The sequence below is a fragment of the Myxine glutinosa genome, chromosome 10, assembly GCF_964187855.1.
Source record: "Myxine glutinosa chromosome 10, kmMyxGlut1.1, whole genome shotgun sequence".
In the NCBI taxonomy this organism is placed as follows: domain Eukaryota; kingdom Metazoa; phylum Chordata; class Myxini; order Myxiniformes; family Myxinidae; genus Myxine; species Myxine glutinosa.
The window spans coordinates 40,731,369-40,754,793 of NC_136270.1; the positions used below are offsets into that span (position 1 = coordinate 40,731,369).

Here is a 23,425-nt window from a genome sequence, read left to right on the forward strand (position 1 = left end):
GGCAAGATCGATGGAACAGCGATCTGTTAGCTTATACACCACCCAAATAGCTATCTGGAATTATCTCATGTAGAGAATAAACCCACGTCGTTTGAACTTTGGCCGAGGTCATTATTTACTTTTAATGATGTTTATATACGAATCAAAAAGATAATTGGTTTTGGGTCGTCCTTTCCGCATATCTCGTGGGATGGTGAGTTGGAGAGACGACCGTGATGGCGGGGAGGGGGTTGGCATTCTCTCAAGCGGGGATTCAACCCATGTCCTTATAAAAGGTCTTTGTCCGAGGTCATTATTTTTAACTGTGTGTTTTCATTTGTCAGGTTGCGATCGGTGAAGCCGTTTGTGCGGTACCCAGGAAAATAACGTTATACGGGAGTCCAAACCTGAAAAATGCTGGAGACCAAAGCTGAAATTGGAAAAACAATATAGCCTATTTTACTCCAGGGGGTCCCAGGATTACCCACCCAAAATATCGTTGCGATCGGTTCAGCCATTTTTGCGGTATCTTCGAACGGATGGACAGACAGACGGACGGACATTTGGTGGTAAGATACACGCAATTATTCATCAAAAAAGAATATTAAGAACTAGCAGGGACATGAGGAACATCCGCACAATGTAAAATGTCATTTCAAGTCCCAACTTCCTCCCCCTCACAAATCCAAAATCCTCACCCTCACACCTCCAAACCCTAACGTGTCAATCTCATACCCACTCCAAACCCTCATACTCCATCCACCTCACCAAAGCTCACCCCCCTCATCCCAACGAAAGTCCTCACCCACCCTTCTCCCCCTAAAGCCTTAACCTCCCCCTCCCACCTCTGTCGCATCTTTGCTCTCCCCTACCAGCCCCAAGTCTTCACCATCCCACCCTAAGGCATCAATCTCCTCCCCACTTCAAGCCTTCAAACCCTCTCCCCACTCCACCATTATTCTCAACCCCCCACACCCCACTAAAAGTCCTCACCCCATCACCCCCTCCCCCCGCACCATTCCCCATGAAAGCCTCAACCTCCCCCTCCCAACTCTGTCCCATATCTGTTCTTAACCCCAACTCTGTCCTCCCCTCCTCATCCTCCTTCCACTAATAAAAGCAAATAGGCATTCCCACATCGAAACAGCAGAATATTTAACGCTTTCCTCTCCCCTATTATGCTGTCACCAACTTCACAGAAACACGTCACGGTCACCTAGCCAACTCCCAATCCTACAAAATATGCGGAAATAATAGCAAGGACCTGCGTAACTTCTGTGGTAGAATCCCTGCTTGAGGGAATGGTACATATTTGTTTGGGTGGTGTATAGACAATAGACAGCTGCCTCGGTCAATGAGGCAGATCTTCACAAGGCTCATGATGTCTCTTGGCTCAAAATCTCTTTAGCTGTCACTGTGGTCATTTTACAATGAAGAGAAAACTTATAGGGTTTTCTAAAAACAAAAGAAACCACATTTTCCCCCAAAATATCAGTAATTATGCTGATTTACCGCAAAATAAAAATCAATGTCCACTGATCCTTTCCTATGCCATCTACAGGCACTGCATGGCGTCATTGCTGGGCACCGAATAGGGCCCGGCAATAACACACGCTGAAAGGGAGTACGTACTCAGTTTTCACTCTGGTTGTTTGTTTGTTTGTTTGTTTGTCCGGGCGATATCTCAGCCATCCTTTGAGCTAGGAAGCTGAAATTTCGGCACAATAGTAAGCAAGTGCTTTGGCAAAAACGTTATTATTTTTTTTTTGATTAATCAATTAATTGATTAGTTATTTAATTATTATCGATTAATTAAGTACTTATTTATTTCCTTTCTCATCTGGCCAATATCTCAGGAACCTTTTGAGTTAGAAAGCTGATATTTGGACATGACAATGACCATGTGATTTAGCTGTAAAGGCTATTTTTGATGTATTGATTAATCAATAAATCGATTAATTATTTAATTATTCGATTAATGACTTAATTAATTATTTTTTCAAAAGTTACAGATTCGGATCAAACGGTGGTGGTTTAGGTATTATATTAGCCAATTGATTAATTATTTGATTATTTTGTGATTATTATTTCTTTCTTTTCATTAGTAATCATTTATTTATTTTCTTTCTAATCTGGGCAATATCACAGGCACCTTTTGAGCCAGGAAGCTAATATTTGGACATGGCAGTGACCAAGTGATGTGGCTATAAAGGATATTTTTGATTTATTGATTAAACAATTCATCTATTAATTTATTTATTGATTAATGAATTAATTATTTAATTTTTTCCGATTACTGACTTATTTAATTTTCAAAAAGTTACAGCTTTGAATGAAACACTGGTGGTTTAGGTATGCTATTAGCCAATTGATTAATTCTTTAATTATTTTATGATTATTATTTATTTATTTTCCATATCAATCAAAAAATTTTTTGCTTTCTCATCTTGGCAATATCTCAGGCACCTTTTGAGCAAGGAAGCTGATATTTTGACATGACAGTGACCAAGTTTTGTGGCTATAAAGGATATATTTGAATTATTAATTAATTAATTAATTAATTATTTTGATGAATCAATTATTTATTTAATTTTTTCGATTAATGACTTTTTTAATTAATTTTCAAAAAGTAACAGCTTCAGATGAAGCACTTGCTATTAGCCAAAGGTTTAGGTATGCTATTAGCCAATTCATTAAGAAAATAGTGGATTGATATCACGTGAAGCTGTTCACGATGTGAATGACGGGATATAGCACAAAACATTGTTTACCTGTGATCAGCGGGTTGATATCACCTGAAGCTATTCGCAATGTGAATGACGGGATGTAGCGCGAAAGCCATGAAAGCGCGAAACACACGGCAGCAAACGCAGGTACAGGTCATGCTCGCGGCTCGTAGAAGATGTTTTTTGTGTATGTCCAGCTGCTTTATGCATGGCTGGTGAAAGATGGGATTTATAAATGTGTCATGCTCGCGGCTTGTGAAAAAACATTTTTTGCGCCCCCGAAAAACCGTGAATTCATGGGACACGGCCGCGAATAGGAAAAAAACCTGTGAATTTGCGAGACACTTTTACGCGGATAGAGAAACAGGTCGCATTTTATCAACCACGAATACGCGGAACCCGCAGGTAGTGGAACTGCGAATAGCGGGGCCCAACTGTGTATATACTCGTGTACATATATATAGGTCATGTTGTTCAACTGCCGTCAGCGAAGCAACATGATAGTTTGAGTGCTGGAGACCGGGAAGAAGTGCATGTTCATAGAGGCCTAGCCTGGCGCTAGATGATATGCCGTAATGATGTCCCAGAGGTTATGCCGTACTGATGTTTCAGTGAAAAGAGTGTGACAGACAGAGGGATGCACGGATAGAGGAATCCAACCAGCCACTTAATACATCGAAAATAATGTTAAAAACAATCACATTGTTACCTGGAAGAGGGGGAGGGAAGGAGACCATAGCTAGAATGTGATAAGTTAACATCGTCCATGTGCTCAAGTAGGTTCGATTTCCCCCATGTAACTAGGGACACATTAGGTTAATTTGTCCTGTTTTTATGTGCACTGAAGAAGGCGGTGTTACTGTTACGTGTTCCTCCCCGAGCTCCTGGTCTCGGTATACCTCCGAACCCCGGGAGGGGCCACGGCAGAAAAATATATTATTCCGTGTCGAAATCAATAAGGAAACCACACCAATGGTTATGAACAAACCAATAATATATTATAAATCACACAGGAATAACATTACCACAAATGACAATTAAGAGTGCACTCTCTATTCCATCAGCTAGCATGCATAAGGTAACTCACAGTGTTCCAAGTGAGTGGAAAGAACCTTCCCCAATGTCTCTATATTCCCGTCTTCGAGCTCAGAGTTGGTCCCCTCCAGTGATCAACGGAACGATGTCGACTCGAAACCAGAATCTCGTTCTGAGGGCAGGCACAGACACGCCGCCCAAAACGGCACCAAGGCGCACGCGGCCCAAAGCAGAGAAAAGGGTCACGTGGTTAAAGTGGCACAAAGGCGCACTCACGGCGACTGGGAAATCCAAAGGCCCCCTCCAGGTACGAACTTTCACTGTTCATGGTCGGCGAGCCGCAAAGTAATCGTCAGAAGCCTCGGTGCACACACACACCACAGATACGTCTGAACGCGGTGGAAACGGTTGACGAAGCAAGGAAAGTCTGCTCGACGCGCGAAGCGCACGAGTCAAAATGGCGGACGGCTCATACTTGAGACGTAATCACACGACGATGGTTCCTCCGAATCCAACGCCAACCTGACACGCAGGTTTGATCAGTCACAGCGATACCAACTCTATCGCGGAATCCCTTTCCAGGAAACCCAAAGTTCACTCGTGTCTCTTGCTCGACAACGTTCGATCCAGAACGCAAAGCAACCAGCTTCTTCTCCGACTTTTCTCACCGCCTCCTGTTCTTCATCTCCCTGTCTTCCGGTTCGGGTTCCTGTATCATTTTAAGGTAACCTTTTTAACTTTTAATAACTGTTCATAAACAATAAACCTTTGGAAGACAAGAATAGTACATAGAATCAGAAATCTTTCAAGTGGAGGAAAACCACAACAGCGGAAGTGACGAATCCATAACAGTTACCAATAGAGACTTGAGGAGGGTTAAGATTGCAAATTGTATGTACATTCCTGTCAGGCAAGTGCGAGAGGTAAGTCAGTGCAGAACTCATTAGTGGTTCACACATGGACCCATCAACCTCCCACGTGACTAGCCCTGGTTAAGAACTATAATGCCAGTTTGCCAATGGTTGTGATGTGCCGAGGGGGGCGGAAAGCTTGGTAGGTTGCATGATTGCACGACCTCGTATCATTTGCATTTTAGGCTGGGAGTCAATTAGAAGTTTGCCCTGAAGGTAGCATGTACCTGGTGTTGGCTTAGTGGTTAGGGTGCTAGCTTGGGATTCCTGGATCCGGGGCTTGAATCCTGGTCAATTGCTGCATTAATGTCAGGAGGGTTGACTCAGCCTGTCGTCCTTCCAAGGTCGGCAAATTGAGTACCAGTTCACTGGTAATTCCCTGTGTGTGGCAAGAGGCGACCAACAGGGTTGGTGGCAGGAAGAGCATCCGGCTGTAAAACATTGCTCCAAAAAAGGGGACCATGGTGCTCAAAAAAGGCCAACCCTGGTCTGCGGGGGAAAATGGCCTCTAAAGGTGGTTCTTTTCTTCTTCTTCCTGGAAGTAACATCATTTATTGGCAGGGGGAGCGATGGGCAACTATATACCACTGATGCAGAGCCCTCTGTCAGTTTAAGGCGGGATTTGGAATTTGCCTGGAGTGCCGGCAGCACCTTGTTTAGTTGTGCAATAATGATAGTAGATGGATCCCTAACTTCAATCCATTAGAGGGATTTTTTTTTTTTGTATTCAAGATCGAGGCTAAGCCTAGAAGGGATAGAAGAGAGCAGAACTGCAAAATGGTAAGGAATAAAAAATAAACTTGTTTTAAAAATAACGATATTCTTTTACAATCCAAAAATGTGATCAGTATGAATGTATATGCTTAAGAATCATGAAAAGTAGGTAATGTTTGTCTCCTTTTATAGAAATGGCTCAAAAATATATAAATATCTATTTCAGGAATTAACTTTGGCAAAATTAACATATCGCTCGTTACAGAAAGTTTGTGGAACACCATGGTGTTGCTGACTGTACGGGGACAGTGTTGATGTCGCAATAATTTAAGATGTATGACACGTGATAACTGTAATATACCCCATGGAGGTCATGTGTGTATGGCATCAGCTTGGGGAACTATCACTTCACTTCATCCAGATATGTAAAGTTCTTGAAAAAAACGATCATTCCAAATGAAATAAAAACATAAAAACATGATGGTTACCGATGTGGCACTGGGCCAGTGGAGTCGATTTTAATGTGAAGCAACAAGTTCGAATTAATCACAACAGCTAATTATGTATGGTAAAAGGTATAATTATTAATATGTACACAGCACCATTTAGGCTCTTCAGATGACAATTATTGGCTCGACTCGGAGTATTATCTTCAGATTTTGTATCATTATCTCACAAGTAATGTCTTTAGTTCAAAGGGCCAATTTTGATTGTCGATTGCCTAAAATTGTTTTCAGGGAGGTAAGATGGCCTGGAGTTATGCACATTCGCCCTTAAGTTGTCTGGCCTGGGTTTGAATCTGAACAAATTCACCATGCTCATGCTACTTGATGATTTGCCGGCAACTGTTCCAGTCTCAATTTTTTTAATTTTTTTTTAGTTTTTTTTTTTTAGTTTTTAGTTTTTTTTTTGGTTTTTGGTTTTTTTTTTGGTTTTTTTTTTTTAGCTTTTTTTTTTAATACAAGATCGAGGCTCGTGTAAGAGCTAACATTCATCACAAAAAGACAAACTGACACATAAAACAATATAAAGGGAGCGGGAGACAAGATGGGGAGAGAGAGGGAAGCACACAAGTACAACATTTGAGAGCAGGGACATCGGGAGATCTGTGGGAGGGAGAGGGCTTGGGGGAGGAGGCACGGGAAGGCTGAAAGTTTTACACGTTTACTTTAAAGTAAACATTATTGGTTTTTAAGGGTTATTGAAGTTTTACAAGGTGGGCAGCCACAGCAAAGCATAACTGGAACATAAGATGAATAACGAGATTCGGGTTGAGCAGTGTATGACACAACGCACACCTAGAAATGCCGATGGAGAAACGGTTCCATTGCTGCGCGCCACCATGACACTGATGCCCGTTTCCACAAAAGGCACCGAGAAGTCCACGGCGTTGGATCTCTCCTCATTGATTGTCAGAGAGCCCACAGCCATGGCAGAATTGTTGCTGATAACCTGCACACAGGGAAAACTACAATAACCTTAAGAGGGCAAGGTTAGGTATTTCATTTTCCTCGAGTCAATTATTTCTTCAAGTCAGTTCATAAGATAATTTACGTAATTAGCAGCAGATTTGAATTTGAGTTTATCTTCAATCTTCTGATTTGTTAAAATGAAAACAAACAAAGTAACAACACCAGAGGGTATTCACGGAATACTTACCCCGCAGTCAACTTGGTGCGAGCCAACTCTTCTGTGTTTGAAGGGGTTTTCTTTGATCCAACATGGCTGCCAGACCACGTGAGCAATGACATAGATGTATATTCTCTAATATAATTGTTGCGTAGGTCACGCTCAATTTTTTTTGAAATGATCAGACTAAGCGTTGTCTCTGTCGAATTATGACGTCATAATTAAGCACCAATGACGTGTTCGTTAACACTTATTCCCCACGCAGAGTTTTTTTGACAATGAGCCACGTTTCAATTTGTTCCTTGGAGCGGTTTCGGATGTATAGAGGTACAATGTTTTTCGGTTTTTCCAAGATAATGCCTGTACCACGTGGCATATGACGTCATAATTATCATTAAAAATTATACAGGAGGCGCTCCTATGGTGAAAATGTCGTGTCCATCGGATCAAGAATTGCAGAGAAAAAAAAATTCATACTGATTGGATGAATCGTTGTACCTGTCGAATTATGATGTCATAATGAAGATACCAATGACATCATCATTAACATATCTTATTCCCCATGGGGAGTACTTTACAATGAGCCTTGCTTCAATTTTTTTCCATGGAGTGGTTTTGGAGATTATAGAGGTGCAAAGTTTTTCCCAAGATGGCGTCCGTGTGCTGTGTCTACATTTTTAAAATTCATTTTCTCGGCAACCGTTAGTCTGATTGACACGAAATTTTACCATAGGAGGGCGTCCTCCTGTAGAATATTTAATTCATAATTATGACGTCATGGGTCACGTGGTACGGACGCCATCTTGGAAAAACGTTATTCTTCTATATCTCCCAAACCGCTTAATGGAAACAATTGAGACCTGGCTCATTGTCAACTACTCCCCATGGGGAATAAGATATGTTATTGATGATGTCACCAGTGCCTTCGTTATGACGTCATAATTTGACAAATACAACACTTATCCATCTGATCATTATTTTAAAAAATTCTCAGCAACTGTTGGTCTCAGCAACGAAATTTTTACCATGGGAGCGCCTCCTCCTATAGAATATTTTAATGATAATCATGACGTCATAGGTGATGTGTTACAGGCGCCATCTTGGAAAAACCGAAAAATGTTGCACCTCTATATCTCCAAAACCGCTGCATGGAAAAATTGAAACATGCCTCATTGTAAATAACTCCATATGGGGAATAGGTGTTGTTAACGATGACGTCATTGGTGCCATAATTATAACGTCATAATTCGAGAGGGACAACGCTTCGTCTGATCAATTTGAAATTTATTGAGCATGATCTATGCAACAATTATATTAGAGAATATACATTTATGATGCCATTACTCATGTGGTCTGGCAGCCATATTGGATCAAAAAAGAAGAAGAAACGTTCAAAAACAGAAGAGTTGGCTCAGACCAAGTTGACTGCGCAGGGTAAGTACTGTATTCTATGAATACCATCTAGTTTGAAGAGAACTCATATTATGACACTATCGATTGTCTTTCCAGGATGGGCACCAGCCTGGTAACCCATGGTAACCCAGAGATTGTGTGTTTGATTCTGACGGAAGGCAACAGTGTTAAGTATTTAGATTCAATATGTACGTATCTGCTAACTGAACTTGTCTCAGGAGGACTAAACGTTTTCTTTTGTATTGTCCATAAAAACACAATTGGGTCACAAATTATCTTCAAATTTGGGGCAATCCACACTTGTTGCTGTCATATTGAATGGCTTCAGGACAACTGCTGCCCTTTCCACCACAGTGCTTCCCACACTCCTCTTGAGATGAAAGGCATATACAACAGAGCAGTGCATACAATAACTTTGGCTACAATCAACTTTCCCTTATCCAGTGTTGTGAATGTCACATCATTTGATTTAAAAGTCTAATCCAGCAAAAAAAATCTGAGAATGTAAATACATTTACCAGTTCCTCCAATAAGCTTAATTCAGGATAATATTCTTATTTCAAGATTTTTCACACCTAAATCTTCAACAACAAGATGATCCAGTCCCTTTATCTCTGCAAAATAACCAATTTACAGGGAACGCCTCAAACAAGGGTTGAATTGGGTTATATTTGCATGCAGGGTCGAGGCTTGTTGAGGGGCTAGAACAAAGAATGGATCAGGACATAACAAGGTCCTCCCAAAAGTAAAAGCAAACTCAACTATAACTGTGCTCAGTAGAGCGCACACCTCCACCAAGCTGAACAGTTTACGTTTTGCATCCCACTGATAGGCCAGATCTGCATCCAGACCAGACCCAAAATCAAATTGGCTTGTTCTTCTCACCTGCACAACTCGTCCACAAAATTCGATCCGAATTTATCCACAACTTTGAGATATCATGCTATATATCATGTTGGCCCCATCTCTCAATGTTGAGGAATCACTTTAAAATTCTCGCATCCGGATCCGGATCTTCACCAAAATCTTATCAATTCTTCCTTGTCACACACCCTTCACTATTCACACACTTGTCTTCACTTCTTATTCTTCACACTTCACAGTGTCACACACTTGTCAACAGTTGCTTGAAGAATGAAGTGGGAAAATCGTTGTTGACCCAGATAGAATTAAAGGAAGATGGAAGATAAATATGGAAATGTTGTTGGATGCAGAGAATGAATGGGATGGCAACATAGAGAGTAACCTAGTTTTAGGACCGGCAGAGAAGATAACTGAGAAGGAAGTTGAGGAAGCGATAAAAGCAATGAAGAGTAGAAAAGCAGGAGGGCCGACGGGAGTTGTGGGAGATATGTTGAAGGCAGCAGGAAGTTGGGGTGTGAAGAGAATGACAGAGATCTGTAATCTGGTGGTAAAAGAAGGCCGCATTCCAGGGGATTGGGAACTGAGTACCCTCGTCCATCTATACAAGGGGAAAGGTGACCCTCTGGACTGTGGCTCGTACCGAGCGATAAAGTTATTGGAGCATGGAATGAAGGTATTGGAAAGGGTGTTGGAGAGGAGGATAAGGAAGAAAGTGAAGATCGACAAAATGCAGTTTGGATTTATGCCAGGAAGAGGACCGACAGACGCGCTCTTTATTGTGAGGCAGTTGCAGGAGAAGTACATGGAGAAGAGGAAGAAGTTGTTTCTTGGGTTTGTTGATCTGGAGAAAGCATTCGATAGGGTTCCACGTGAAGTAGTAACATGGGCATTGAGGAAGTTAGGAGTGGAGGAATGGTTGATCAGAGTAGTGATGGCAATGTACAAAAGAGCACGCACAGCTGTAAGGACGAAGGACGGGAACAGTGGTGAGTTTGAGGTGAAGGTGGGAGTGCATCAGGGGTCGGTACCAAGTCCACTACTATTTGTAGCTGTGATGGAGGTGCTGGCTCAGAACGTAAAGGAGGGTTTACCGTGGGAGTTGTTGTATGCAGATGATCTGGTGTTGATTGCAGAGAGTATGGATGGACTGAAGGAGAAGATGAACAAGTGGAAGGAATGTATGGAGACAAAAGGTCTGAACGTGAATATCGGAAAAACGAAGCTGATGGCAAGTGGTAAAGCATGTTGTGAGGTGGAAAGAATTTGGAAGTGGCCGTGTGCTGTGTGCAGGAAGGGAGTCGGAGTGAACTCCATTCAATGTACAATGTGCGCTGAGTGGGTTCATCAAAAATGTAGTGGTCTGAGAGGGTCATTAACCAGTGTGGCAGCTACATTCAAATGTAAGGTGTGCACAGAGAGAGCTGCCGATGGAGGAAATGTTGAGTTGGATCTTGGAGACGACGTGAAGCTGGAAGGTGTGAAAACATTTTGTTACCTTGGAGACATGCTGAATGGAGAAGGTGGATCAGACTCGGCAACGGTTGCTGGAGTGAGATGTGCATGGAAGAAGTTTCGGGAACTGTGTGGCGTGCTGACGAGGAGGGGAGTGTTGTTGAAGCTGAAGGGAAAGGTGTATGCTGCATGTGTGAGAAGTGTTATGATTTATGGGAGCGAGACATGGGTAATGAATGTAGAGCAGCAACGAAGGCTGGAAAGGGTGGAAACGCGAATGGTTCGGTGGATGTGCGGAGTATCGTTGAGAGAGAGGAAGACAAATGATGAATTGCGAAAGATGATGGGAATTGAGCCTGTGATTGATGCTGTGAAGAGAAACAGGTTCAGATGGTTTGGTCATGTGTTGAGGAAGGATGAAAGTGACAGGTTGAGAAGAGTGATGGAAATGAATGTAGAAGGAAGTGGAGGACGGGGAAGACCGAGAAAGACTTGGCTAAAGATGGTGGAAGAAGAAATGCGGGCAAGGGGGTTAACAAGGGGAGATGCAGAAAATAGGGCAAAATGGAGAAGATTGTCATGGGGGCCGCAAGGCTAACCCCCGCTCTAGCAGGGAAAATGGCCTTAAAATGCCTGTTGTTGTTGTTGTTGTTGTTGTCACACACCCAACCTGTCCATCAAGTTTTGTCCAAATCCGTCCACAACCTTTTGAGATATCTTTCTCACAGACAAACAAACATACAGACAGGGGTGAAAACATAACTTCCGTCCATTTTTGGTGCACAGATAAATAAATAAAAAAATTATTTCACTGAGTTTCAAATTTCTTGCTTCACCTTTGCGCTCACAAGCTTATCAGATGCAGCTTTGTCTGTAACTCCTTAACGTGCTGGTGTTTCAATTTTGATCTTAAACATAGTAACGGCTTGAATTGTGGTTGCCATTTGGACTAGCTGTCTGCCTTGAATTGAACTCATCGCACTACATTTGTTGTGATAGTATCAGAAAATATTTGTGTTGTGATTGACTGGGCCTTGTTTCATATTTCAGGCTATGTGCCCCTGCATTTAGTCATCATACCTCCTCGGTAACACATGTGCTAGTTGCCTGGGTAGTGGATGAGGTGGTTGCATTTCATGTTGGCCCAGACATTGGCAATCAACAGAGGTTGCATGGCTGTCACTTAAAACTCGCAGGGAAGAGACCTTTTTGGTGTTGTTAGACAAGCCCATTGGCCTATTATGTCATTGTTTTATGTCATGTCTGCCTGTATTTTATGTGTCATGTCCAACTGCAACTTTGACAACATCATTACTATAGGAGAGACGAATGGTGTAATTTTGGTCAATGTTTTTTTAATGTCTGTCAGCAATAATGAATTATTGAGCATCACAGGCAACAAAGAACGCAACCGAGAGAACGTCACTACTTCCCAGGGAATTATGTCCACAGAACTTAACAACAAAATCCTCGAGGTGGAGGAGCAGTGTGCAAGCCAACATTTTAGACCTTTACTCTTGGACAAGTATTTCCACGTTAATTGCTTAATCAATAATTTGCAATAACAATAATGAGCGTTTAAATGCAACACATTTGTCAAGGCCTATATACTATTTGACTGCACATACCATGAAGGGTACTTTCTTTCTTAAATACTTCATTTACTTAACCAAAATTTCTGCCAAAACTGCCAAAATCAAGACTCTCTGCTCACCTTCACTCCTTCATTCCTCCTTTCTCCCGCCTCTGGAACAAACTCCCTCACTCTCTTCAATCCCACTCATCCCTCCAGGTCTTTAAAACAGCTGTTCACCACCATCTCTTATCTTCCCCCATCCAAAACGGTGATCTTTTCTACCCCTGTTAATTCACCCCAGATACACTTTTTTTTTTTGGGAAATCCCGACTTCTTTCTTTCCTTTTCGACTTCTTTCCTCTCTGGTCGTAGTCAACGTGTGGCCCTGAATGGATTTCTCTCATCTCCCCTTCCTGTTCAGGCTGGAGTTCCCCAAGGCAGTGTTCTGGGCCCTGTGCTTTTTCTGGGCTTCAGCAATGATCTCTCCGACTCTCTGGAAAATCCTCTCTGTCTCTTTGCTGATGACTCCACTATCTGCCACTCCATTCTAGCAGTGTCCTTTCCCATGCCTCCTCCCCCCAAGCCCTCTCCCTCCCACAGATCTCCTGATGTCCCTGCTCTCAAATGTTGTACTTGTGTGCTTCCCCCTCTCTCCCCATCTTGTCTCCCGCTCCCTTTATTTCGTCTTATATGGTCGTTTTTTTTTTGTGTGATTGATGTTAGCTCTTACATGAGCCTCGATCTTGTATACGAAAAAAAAACATATGATCCCATGGTCTTATATGGTCGTTTTTTGGGGGGGTTTTTTGCGTGCTTAATGTTAGCTCTTACACGAGACTCGATCTTGTATGCATAAAAAAAACAAAAAAATAAAAAAACGTGATCCCATGATCCCAAAACAAAGCAACTTTTTGATGCCCCCCCAAAAAACGGGAACATATTGGTCATTGCAGAAGTCTTTTGCACCTGTAGGTTACTCAGTCCAATCAACAGTCTTCCGTACATTAAGAAAATACAGCAAATAAACTCCCAAGAACTTGGCCAGTTTCATCCTCTTTTCAAGTCAAATTAGAGCACACTTTCACAAGTTGGACTGGAGCGTCATGTCGCATGTGGTGACTGTGAATTTCCGGCGAACTTAACTTGCACAATTTAGGATGAAAATATGCACTTCATTTCTCACCTTGATGCAGGTCAGCAAAACAAAGTAATTCGCCATGGTTAACACCTGCAATGGCATCTGCTTGCAAAGTCTGTGTTCATTTATTATATCTGGTAGATTTCACCAGGAGATCATAGCTCTGTTAAATCGACGGAGCTATTCCATACTGGTGAAATCTACCATGCTGGGTTCGTGAATGCAAAACACCTTGGAACTAAATCTGGCCCTGGTGCCAAGGATGTAAAATAAAAATCCCAAGATGAAATCGAGACTTGTCCACAACAATTCCTTGTACACTGCTTTTAGTCGACATGGCCCAAATTATTGGATGTTGCTGTATTTCTTTGCATTGGAGCAAAGGTCCAGAAGATTCTTGTGCTGATGTTGGAAATGATATTGTTGCTTCGGCCCCCTGTAGTCTATCAGCTACGATCTGTATTTTCAGTGCGAATACTCATTTCGCCGAAACAAATACAAAATGTGGCATATGATGCTTAAACCAGCCTATTTTTGAAAAGATGGACTCCCACTTCCGGTAGCTTTCTTGGGGAGCACCCTATTTCTGGAAGTACCCATCCCCGCATGGTCAAAGTGTATTTAATCTGATTCTGTACATTCTACAATTTAGATTTTGGGAAAACCACAGCATTAGCGAGATAAAGGATTTGAGACGATATTTAGATTAATTGCAAGTTCAATCAAATAAGACAGAAATTGTAAAGTATCTTGTTACTGAATGGAAAAAAGTCAGAGTTCACAGGCAAGCTCGCACGTGGGGGTGAGAGTGGAAGACCATGTGGGGGACAGAGGGCAGCACCTGCTGGAGAATAACAGAACAAGGATGTGACATTGTTCCTGAGTTGGAGTGTACACAAGTAGCGGCCAATACACGCATGATTCTTCATGCAAAACAAGCAAATGGCCCGACAGTTATTCATGCTGATCATACAGATGTCTTCATATTACTTCTTGGGAACAGTTATCTGCTTAGAGATGCGCACATGAAATTGGGAAAGGAGTCAAAGATCGGGATAATCAAAATCGATAAGGTAAAAATCAAGCCCATTACCAAAATTGCATCCTCAAATTTCAAGCCAGGAATTCTACAGATCAATCAATCATCTGGACTGGTCTCCCATCTCTACTGCCTCTGACATCAACTCTTCCTGGGAATTCCTCTAAAGTAAATTGCTCTCTCATACACAGATTTATCCCATCTCATCTTCAGTTGTCATACCCTTCCTCCCGTCCATGGTAAACTGCATCTTGTGGTGAGGCAGTTGCCCTGAAACAACTGCGCTTTTCCTCTTGGAAGGCTAATCCAACTGAAGGCAATCTCAGTCCCTTCCACCAAGCTCGGAACAAGTGTGTGTCTACCCTCAGGAGAGCCAGGAAGCACCATCTCTCCACACTCAAGACTGAACTCTCAAACCTGTCTCCTTCCTCCAAATCCTGGTGGCGTCTGTTCAAATCTGTTTCTGGTGTTTGTTCCTCCTCCATCCCCTCCCTTCCCTAAAATGGCTACACAGTTGACACCGCACATGACATAGCCGAATGCCTCAACTCTGTGTTTGCCTCAAAATATTGTGTCCCATACCCATCTTTCTCTGTACCCACCTTACCCAGTCGAACCCAGCAGCTCCTGGACTCTGTGTCCTTCTCTCCTGACAAGGTGGAGAACTTTTTGTCAAACCTCAACTCTGATTCTGCAACTGGCCCAGATGGCATCAGCCCAAGGGTCCTAAAATCCTGCTCTGCCACTCTATCACAACCTCTCTCTGTTCTCTTCATCCTCTCTTTTGCTCAAGGTAATCTGCCATCAGTTTGGAAATCAACCAACACTGAGAGGCTTTACTTTACTTTACACAAAAAGCTTTAATTTAAGTAAAGTAAAGTAAGTAAACTTTAAGTAAACTTTAACTTTAAGTAAACTTTAAGTAAAGTAAACACAAAAAATGTGCAAAAACAGATCCTTGCAACTACAGACCAATCAGCCTGCTCCCAATCATCAGCAAAGTCATGGAATCCATCATTGCTTCAGATATCAAATCCTTCCTCTTCTCCAATGGCTTGATCTCTGATCATCAATTTGGTTTCAGACCAGGTCATTCTACTCTGGACATGTTGCTTCTGCTGTCACAACAATGGATGAAGGTCCTCAATGGCAAACAGGAAATCAGAGCTGTCTCCCTTGACATATCACGTTCCTTCGATACGGTCTGGCACCCCGCTCTGCGCACCAAGCTCTCCTCCTATGATATCCATGGAAATCTCCACGCATGGCTTGCGGACTTCCTCTCTGGTCGTAGTCAACCTGTGGCTCTGAATGGGTTTCTCTCATCTCCCCTTCCTGTTCAGGCTGGAGTTCCCCAAGGCAGTGTTCTGGGCCCTGTGCTTTTTCTGGTCTTCAGCAATGATCTCTCCGACTCTCTGGAAAATCCTCTCTGTCTCTTTGCTGATGACTCCACTATCTGCCACTCCATTCCTCATCCCTCAGATCGGCAGTCTGCAGCCTCCTCACTCTCTGCAGACCTGGACAAAATCACAGACTGGACAAACAAGTGGAACATGTCTTTCAATCTAGTCAGGTTCACTATGTTTTTTCGTTCAAAATCATGGTAGATTAGCAAACCTATACATTTTTGGAAACGTTATTACATGGAAAATCTGAAAATCAATGTTTACATTTGCCAATTCCGACCAATTCGATTCGACCAATTCGACCAATCGACCAATTCCATTCGACCATTCGACCATTCGACCAATTCGATCGATTCGATTCATCGAATTCGATTCGATCGACCATTCAACCAATTCGATTTGCCAATCAATTTGACCGACCTTTGCTTGTGTGGAACGGACTGTGAAAACGATGCGGACTATATTGTCGGATACGACACACAGGACAGTGATGACGAACTCTAAATGGCATATTCTGTAATCGTGTATGTTTGATGCCATTGACTGCCTGTGTATATTTTGTCATTGACTGCCTGTGTCGATGTGAAGTTATACTGACTGCATGTGTATATATGATTTTGCTGACTGCCTGTGTATGTTTGGTGATATGAATTATTGTGACACATTTTGATGTTATTAACTGCCTGTACAAAATGATAACATGTATTTGATTATGCAACTTATCGCGAATATAAAGACAGTATTTTGCAATTCAAAACCTTTGATTCGTGTCTTACCATTCCCGATAGCACTAATTTGATACTTTCATTGGATTCCTTGTCCCTGAAAATATAGGTTTAGTATATTTTAAAAAGTTTTTAGGGTAATTAGAGGCAGAAATAGAACAAAATATGTATTTTACAGTGGCCATTTTGAAAATCCAAAATGGCCGCCATACAGGTATCTCTCCAAATGCAAACATTGATTTTTAGTTTCCTTATGCTATAACCTTTCCAAAAATGTATAGGTTTGCTAATCTACCATGATTTTGAACGAAGTATAATTTATTGACATAGTGAACTTGACTAATCCTGACAAATCTCACACTCTTGCTATGTCTCTCCGAAAATACCGACTGGACAACCCTCCCATCTACTTTCTCAACAATCCTCTCCAAGAAGTTCTGTCACTCAAGCTCTTGGGTCTCACTATCTGCCAGGATCTTTCCTGGGAAAACCACATTTCCAAGCTGGCCTCAAAAGCCAATCGCCGACTGGGCATCCTCTGTCGTGCGAAGTCCTTGTTTGGCACACCTGAGCTCCTCACCATATACAAGGCTTTCATGCGCAGCTCAATGGAGTACTGCTCTCCCCTCTGGGCTGGTGCTCCTGCCTCACACCTAGCTCGTCTTCACGCTGTTGAAACCAAAGCTTTCAGAATCATTGGAATCTACCGCAATGAAGCTGAATGTGAGGGCCTTTCACTCACTCACCGCAGGCAGGTAGATGGTCTTTCTGTCTTCTACCGACTCCTTCCAGGCCGAGCTCCCCCTGCTCTATCTGTGCTCTGTCCCCCAAATATTCATACAGGTCGCACAAGATTTGCCAGAAACCCTCTTCTGGTGAGATTGCCAAAATCAAGACTCTCTGCTGGTGTTGGCTTAGCGGTTAGGGTGCCAGCTTGGGATCCTAGGATCCTGGGTTAGAATCCCGGTCGATCGCTGAATTAACGCCAGGGGGGTTGACTCAGCCTGTCATCCTTCCGAGGTCGGCAAATTGAGTACCAGCTTGCTGGGATGAATGATCACGGTGTGTACCCGGATTAAGAATAGGTACACCGTATCCCTGCGCATCGTAAGAGCGTGACCAAGGGTTGGCGTCAGGAAGGGCATCCGGCCATAAAAACATTGCCTCAAACAGGGAACCATGATTGTCATGGGGCCCGCAAGGCTAACCCCCGCTCTAGCGGGGAAAATGGCCTTAAAACGTTCATTCATTCATTTCATATTCTGCTCACCTTCACTATTTCATTACTCTTTACTCCCGCCTCTGGAACAAACTCCCCCAATCCCTTCAATCCCACTCCTCCCTCCAGGTCTTTAAAACAGCTGTTCACCACCATCTCTTATCTTCCCCCATAAAAACCTTGATCTTTTCTACCCCCGTTAATTCACCCCAGATCCACTTTTTAGAATTATCGACTTCTTTCCTGGATGTCGTAACAGTGTCCATGTGTTTTATACCTCTCCCACCCCCCCCTCCTCCCTTCACATGCCTCCTCCCCCCAAGCCCTCTCCCTCCCACAGATCTCCCAATGTCCCTGTTCTCTGCTGTTGTACTTGTGTGCTTCCTCTCTCTTTATTGTATGTTTTGTGTCCATTTTTTTTTTGTGATTAATGTTCGCTCTTACGTGAGCCTCAGTCTTGTTTACTATATATATATATAATGTCTGATTGGGATGCATGCTTTCACCGGATGTGATTCGATTTCTGCTTTTGCTGGTAAGGGTAATGCTAAAGCACTGAAATTGCTGATGCAGCATCAAGGTTTTGTGGAAGCCTTCGCATCACTTGGAAACACACGGGCAGTACCAGAAGAATTGCACAACAAACTGGAAGAATACGTTTGCACTTTTTAAGGAAAGCAATTGCAAAACGTCGATCTTTTTTGGTTATCAGCTCTTTTGCACAAAGGCTGGTAACATTGAGCCTGATGCTTTACCTCCTTGTAAATCGATGCTTGCCCTCCATGTCAAGCAGCGATATGGAGATGAGCAATCATTCAATTGCCCGACACTCCTTCTCCTGATGGTTGTGTTTGGAAAATTAGTGAAAATTATATTTCAATAAAGGTGGCTTGCCAGTAGCCCTGCGCCTGCCAAAATCATGGAACTGTTAAGCTGTACATTCAAGAAATCTTGTAAAAAAAAAAAGAAGATATACAGATGTATGTGGTGAAATGGCAACAGAGGAAGAAGAAACTCTGGCAATGATGTGTAAATAGTACGGTTATGTTTCTTCAGCTTTTTAATGTTAATTAATGGATTAGTTATCAAAGGCTATTTGAGATTCGGATATGACTGCAATTTACAAGGTAATATACCTTTTTAACTTTAAAAACTGGTTTACCCCTCAGATCAACCGAAGAGATACGAGTTAGCCGAGAGTGCAATTTTGAAACTAAATACCACTCGAATAACCTCTCCTGGTCGTTTATTAATTCATGGGGTTCCAAAAGGGGCACTTGATCGAGAGCCGCACTTATTCGAATAAATACGGTTATACACTTTGATATGTGACACACAAGAATGTTTGTTAGGAGAAAAATTCGTCTTGATCATTAACGAAATTTGAAGAACATATCGAACATGAAGAACATATTGATATAAGCTACCATTTTCACACATCCATCATAAAGTGTAGGAAATAGGGACCCATTTCATAAATTCCCTTTACGCATCAGTGTATATACCTAAAACCCATTTATTTGGCTATAAGGGGGATCTTTGGGGACTAGAAATGCCTGGTTGTCATTCTCTGAAGGTTTCAATAACCGACTTATTAGCACATTCATGTGGCTCATCATGTAAGCGACTCGCGATATTTAAATATTCGATAAATTTTACACACAGGCACTAATATTTACTCTCGATATGCACAGATAGTACCAGATTGTAGATAATCATGCCCCCTATGCATATAAACCCATATATAGTGATAATCCAGTTTTCCACCCTCCGGGAAACCAAAAACTATGGTTTTCTTGCCAAACTTTTGTTTCGGTTTAAGTTTGGACATCTTACAACATTGCCCATAGCTTCAAAGAATCAAGTCCGTTGTAGGAGATTGATGCATTCAAATTATCCCCACAAATTATCCTACATGCCAGAGCACAAAAATCATGGATTATTTATAACCAGCATCCTCCCTATTTTTTTGTCCCCCGTCGCACCCCGGAGCGAAAGGGGGACTATGGTTTTCCCTTCGTCCGTGTGTGCGTCCGTGCGTCCATGTGTGCGTCCATGTGTGCGTCCGTGCGTGCGTGCGTCCGTCCGTGCGTGCGTGCTTGCATACGTGCGTGCGTAAGCGAAGGACCGAATTCTAATTTGGTGTGTGGGTGCAACCCACGTCAAAATCCAAGATGGCCACCACCATGTATGTCTGAACCTTGTGAGCGGAATATCTTGAAAAATAAGCGAAGTACCAACTTCTAATCTGGTGTGTGGGTGTATCTAGGCATAAATAATGAAGAATGTTATTGAAAATTGGGTCGCCACGTCAAAATCCAAGATGGCCGCCGCCATGTATGTCTGAACCTTGTGAGCTGAATATCTTGAAAAATAAGCGAAGTACCAACTTCTAATCTGGTATGTGGGTGTATCTAGGCATAAGGAAGAAACCTATTGAAAATTGGGTCACCACGTCAAAATCCAAGATGGCCGCCGCCATGTATGTCTGAACCTTGAGAGCGGAATATCTTGAAAAATAAGCGAAGTACCAACTTCTAATCTGGTATGTGGGTGTATCTAGGCATAAGGAAGAACGCTATTGAAAATTGGGTCGCCACGTCAAAATCCAAGATGGCCGCCGCCATGTATGTCTGAACCTTGTGAGCTGAATATCTTGAAAAATAAGCGAAGTACCAACTTCTAATCTGGTATGTGGGTGTATCTAGGCATAAGGAAGAAACCTATTGAAAATTGGGTCACCACGTCAAAATCCAAGATGGCCGCCGCCATGTATGTCTGAACCTTGAGAGCGGAATATCTTGAAAAATAAGCGAAGTACCAACTTCTAATCTGGTATGTGGGTGTATCTAGTCATAAAGAAGAACGCTATTGAAAATTGGGTCGCCTCGACAAAATCCGAAGTCAGCGAAATATCTTGAAAAATAAACGAACTACTAACTTCTAATCTGGTGTGTGGGTGCATCTACGCATAAGGGAGAATGCCCTTGAAAATTGGGTCGCCACGTCAAAATCCAAGATGGCCGCCTTGCGTCTTCCACTTTGTCAACTCAAATCACTTCACCAATGGGGGACCTAGGCGTAATGCTTGTTTTTCCAAAATTTCCAATAAAAATACATTTTCTACAATTGTGGTTTGATTCACGCATTTATTCATTTTAAACATGTTCCCATGGTAAATATATACTAAAGTCCATTCAGACATACTGCCGCCCAGTTTCATTTCAGATGTATTTTCACATTAAGTGTCATTTTTAGTGTAATCTAATGTCGTGTATTATGTAATTTTTAGTGTAGTGTAGTGTAATGTTCAAAAAAAGTTCTCCTGTAATGTATTTCAGTATTGGATGAAGTGCTCCCACTTGCTTATTAGATGACTGGTGATGGATCCCACTTCACACAAAACACAGTGCACTCTGCAATCCTGCCGACATGTTAGCTCGTTGAATCTTCCCCTCTGCACACATCACCATGACTTCTAACTCTGAACATGAGACAATTGATGATATTGTAGTTGTGCCTGCCAAAATATCTAAATTGGAAACAAACTGGTTACATTGCCTGTTTTTCCAACGTGCCGATGCTTTATCAAATGCTAGTCATCAAGGCATTGGGAGAGTAGTTTCAGCATTTGATGTCAAAATTCTGAAATCAGACTTGACAGCGACAAAACGTCGGAGCGAGTAAGCAGCCAAAGTGGCCCAAGTCATGCTATGCATCATTTGCGAGCCACAACTATATTGAAATTGTGAAAAATGACCTTCAAAAACCAGCATGGCTGTGGAAATGACTGATTCGGGTCTTTGTGAAAGATCCAGTGCATGACCCCTCTCAGGCACAACCGTTCCTAAGGTAGACTGGATGAAGTGTATTTATTGCCAGACTTAGGCACGAGAAAGCAGGCAATGACATTCAATCTGATGGCCTCAGAGTGTGGTACAGAACTACTTACTGAGTTTGTGGAACATCGGTTGCTCCCAGATGCTACAGGAAGTCTTCATGACACCATTCACAAGAACAAGTCAAAACATTCGCAAATTTGAGCGTGGTGAACATCACTACATCCGCTGACAAAAGCAAGACCATCAGAGCGTACCGTGACCTTTTTTGAAGACTGCTCATTGCTGCAAGTAGTGGTCGCCATATAAACATCAAAGGACTATATACTACCATGCTGGGTGCAAGACTGCAAAACACCTTGAAGCAAAATCGGTCCCTAATGCCAAAAATGTAAAATAAAAATCCCAAGTTGAAATCGAGACTTATCCATGACAATTCCGTCTCCACTGCTTTTTGTCGACAAGGCCCAAATTATTGGATGTTACTATAAATAATTGCATTGTAGCAAAGGTCCAGAAGATTCTTGTGCTTTTGTTGGAAAATATATTGTTGCTTCGGCCCTGTAGTCTATCAGCTAAGATCCATACTTTTAGTGCAAATACTCATTTAACTGAAACAAATGAAAAATGTGGCAAATGATGCTTACACTACTCTATTTTTGAAAAATCTATGATGTACTCCCATTTCCGGTAGCTTTCTTGAGGAATTACCCAATTTCTGGAAGTACTTGTTCAAAGTGTATTTAAGCTGTAAAAGTGTACGTCAGTACAATGTGTACAACATGAATTCGCCCCATTCCCTCTTGCTATCGCAGCAGCCAATCAGGAGTTACAACCAACAGATAAAGCTAACCTGTGCAATTTTCGCTGTGACAACTACCTGCAGAAAAAATTTGCCATAAACAAATGAATCCACTTGTGTAATTGTGGATGGTATGGCGGTAGTTCAAGTTTTCGGAAAAACAAGCAATGCTACAACTTTCGGCAAACTAGCAGACAGTTTCTGTGGTAATGTCCTAAGATACCCGAGAGGCTCTCAGACAAACCTCTACATTGTCTGACTATCGAAGGAAGTCCATTGATGACTATCGATGAAACAACGAAAGATGAGACTATAGTTGATGTGCCGGCAGTGCATCTACCATCCATATGGCAGACCTTCATATCGCTGGAAAAAAACAAAGTGAACCTCCTTCAATTATTGCGGGATCAACTCGTATTGAAAGCACAATACCTACCTGATCAACAGGAAGTCATATTCTCAGGTAGGGATGAATTCCCAGTTGTCTCACCTTCTGGGTGTAATGTTGATCATCTCAACTCAACTCTCGAGGAAGCCGACACAAAAATTGTCCTTCATGCTAAAGATGCAAAAGTCCAGAATTTCTGAAGAGTGGTAGTGCGTTCTGGAGACACAGACCTACTTCTACTGCTGATAAATGATGACACTCCACCAGAAGTGTCGATGAGGAGTGGGATGTCTAAAGCAAAGCAGTTCGTACCAGCCAGCATTGCGCGAGCAAGTCTGGATCCTGAAGTCATCAACGATATCTTCGGCTTTCAGGCTTTAACAGACACAACCAGTCATTTCTGTTGGTATGGCAAGCTAACAGCTTGGAAGACATACCTGAAGTGTCCCAAGCTATTGAAAGATATTGGACGCAATCTTGACATTGGTGTGGCTGATATTGGTAAGTTCATCAACAATATGTACAGTCCAACAACAACAGCTACATGTATCAATGCTCTATGCGCACAAC

At 42.3% G+C, this 23,425-nt stretch overlaps 1 protein-coding gene across 1 annotated transcript in view; it reads right to left on the minus strand.

The window, feature by feature from the left end:
- The window catches only part of LOC137433520 (glutamate receptor ionotropic, NMDA 2B-like), a 260,022-nt gene that overhangs the window by 146,270 nt on the left and 90,327 nt on the right, over positions 1 to 23,425 (minus strand). Inside the window, exon 6 of the mRNA XM_068125849.2 lies at positions 6,664 to 6,817. Within this exon, the coding sequence (XP_067981950.2) occupies positions 6,664 to 6,817 (154 nt within the window). The remainder of the gene's footprint in view (positions 1 to 6,663; positions 6,818 to 23,425) is intronic.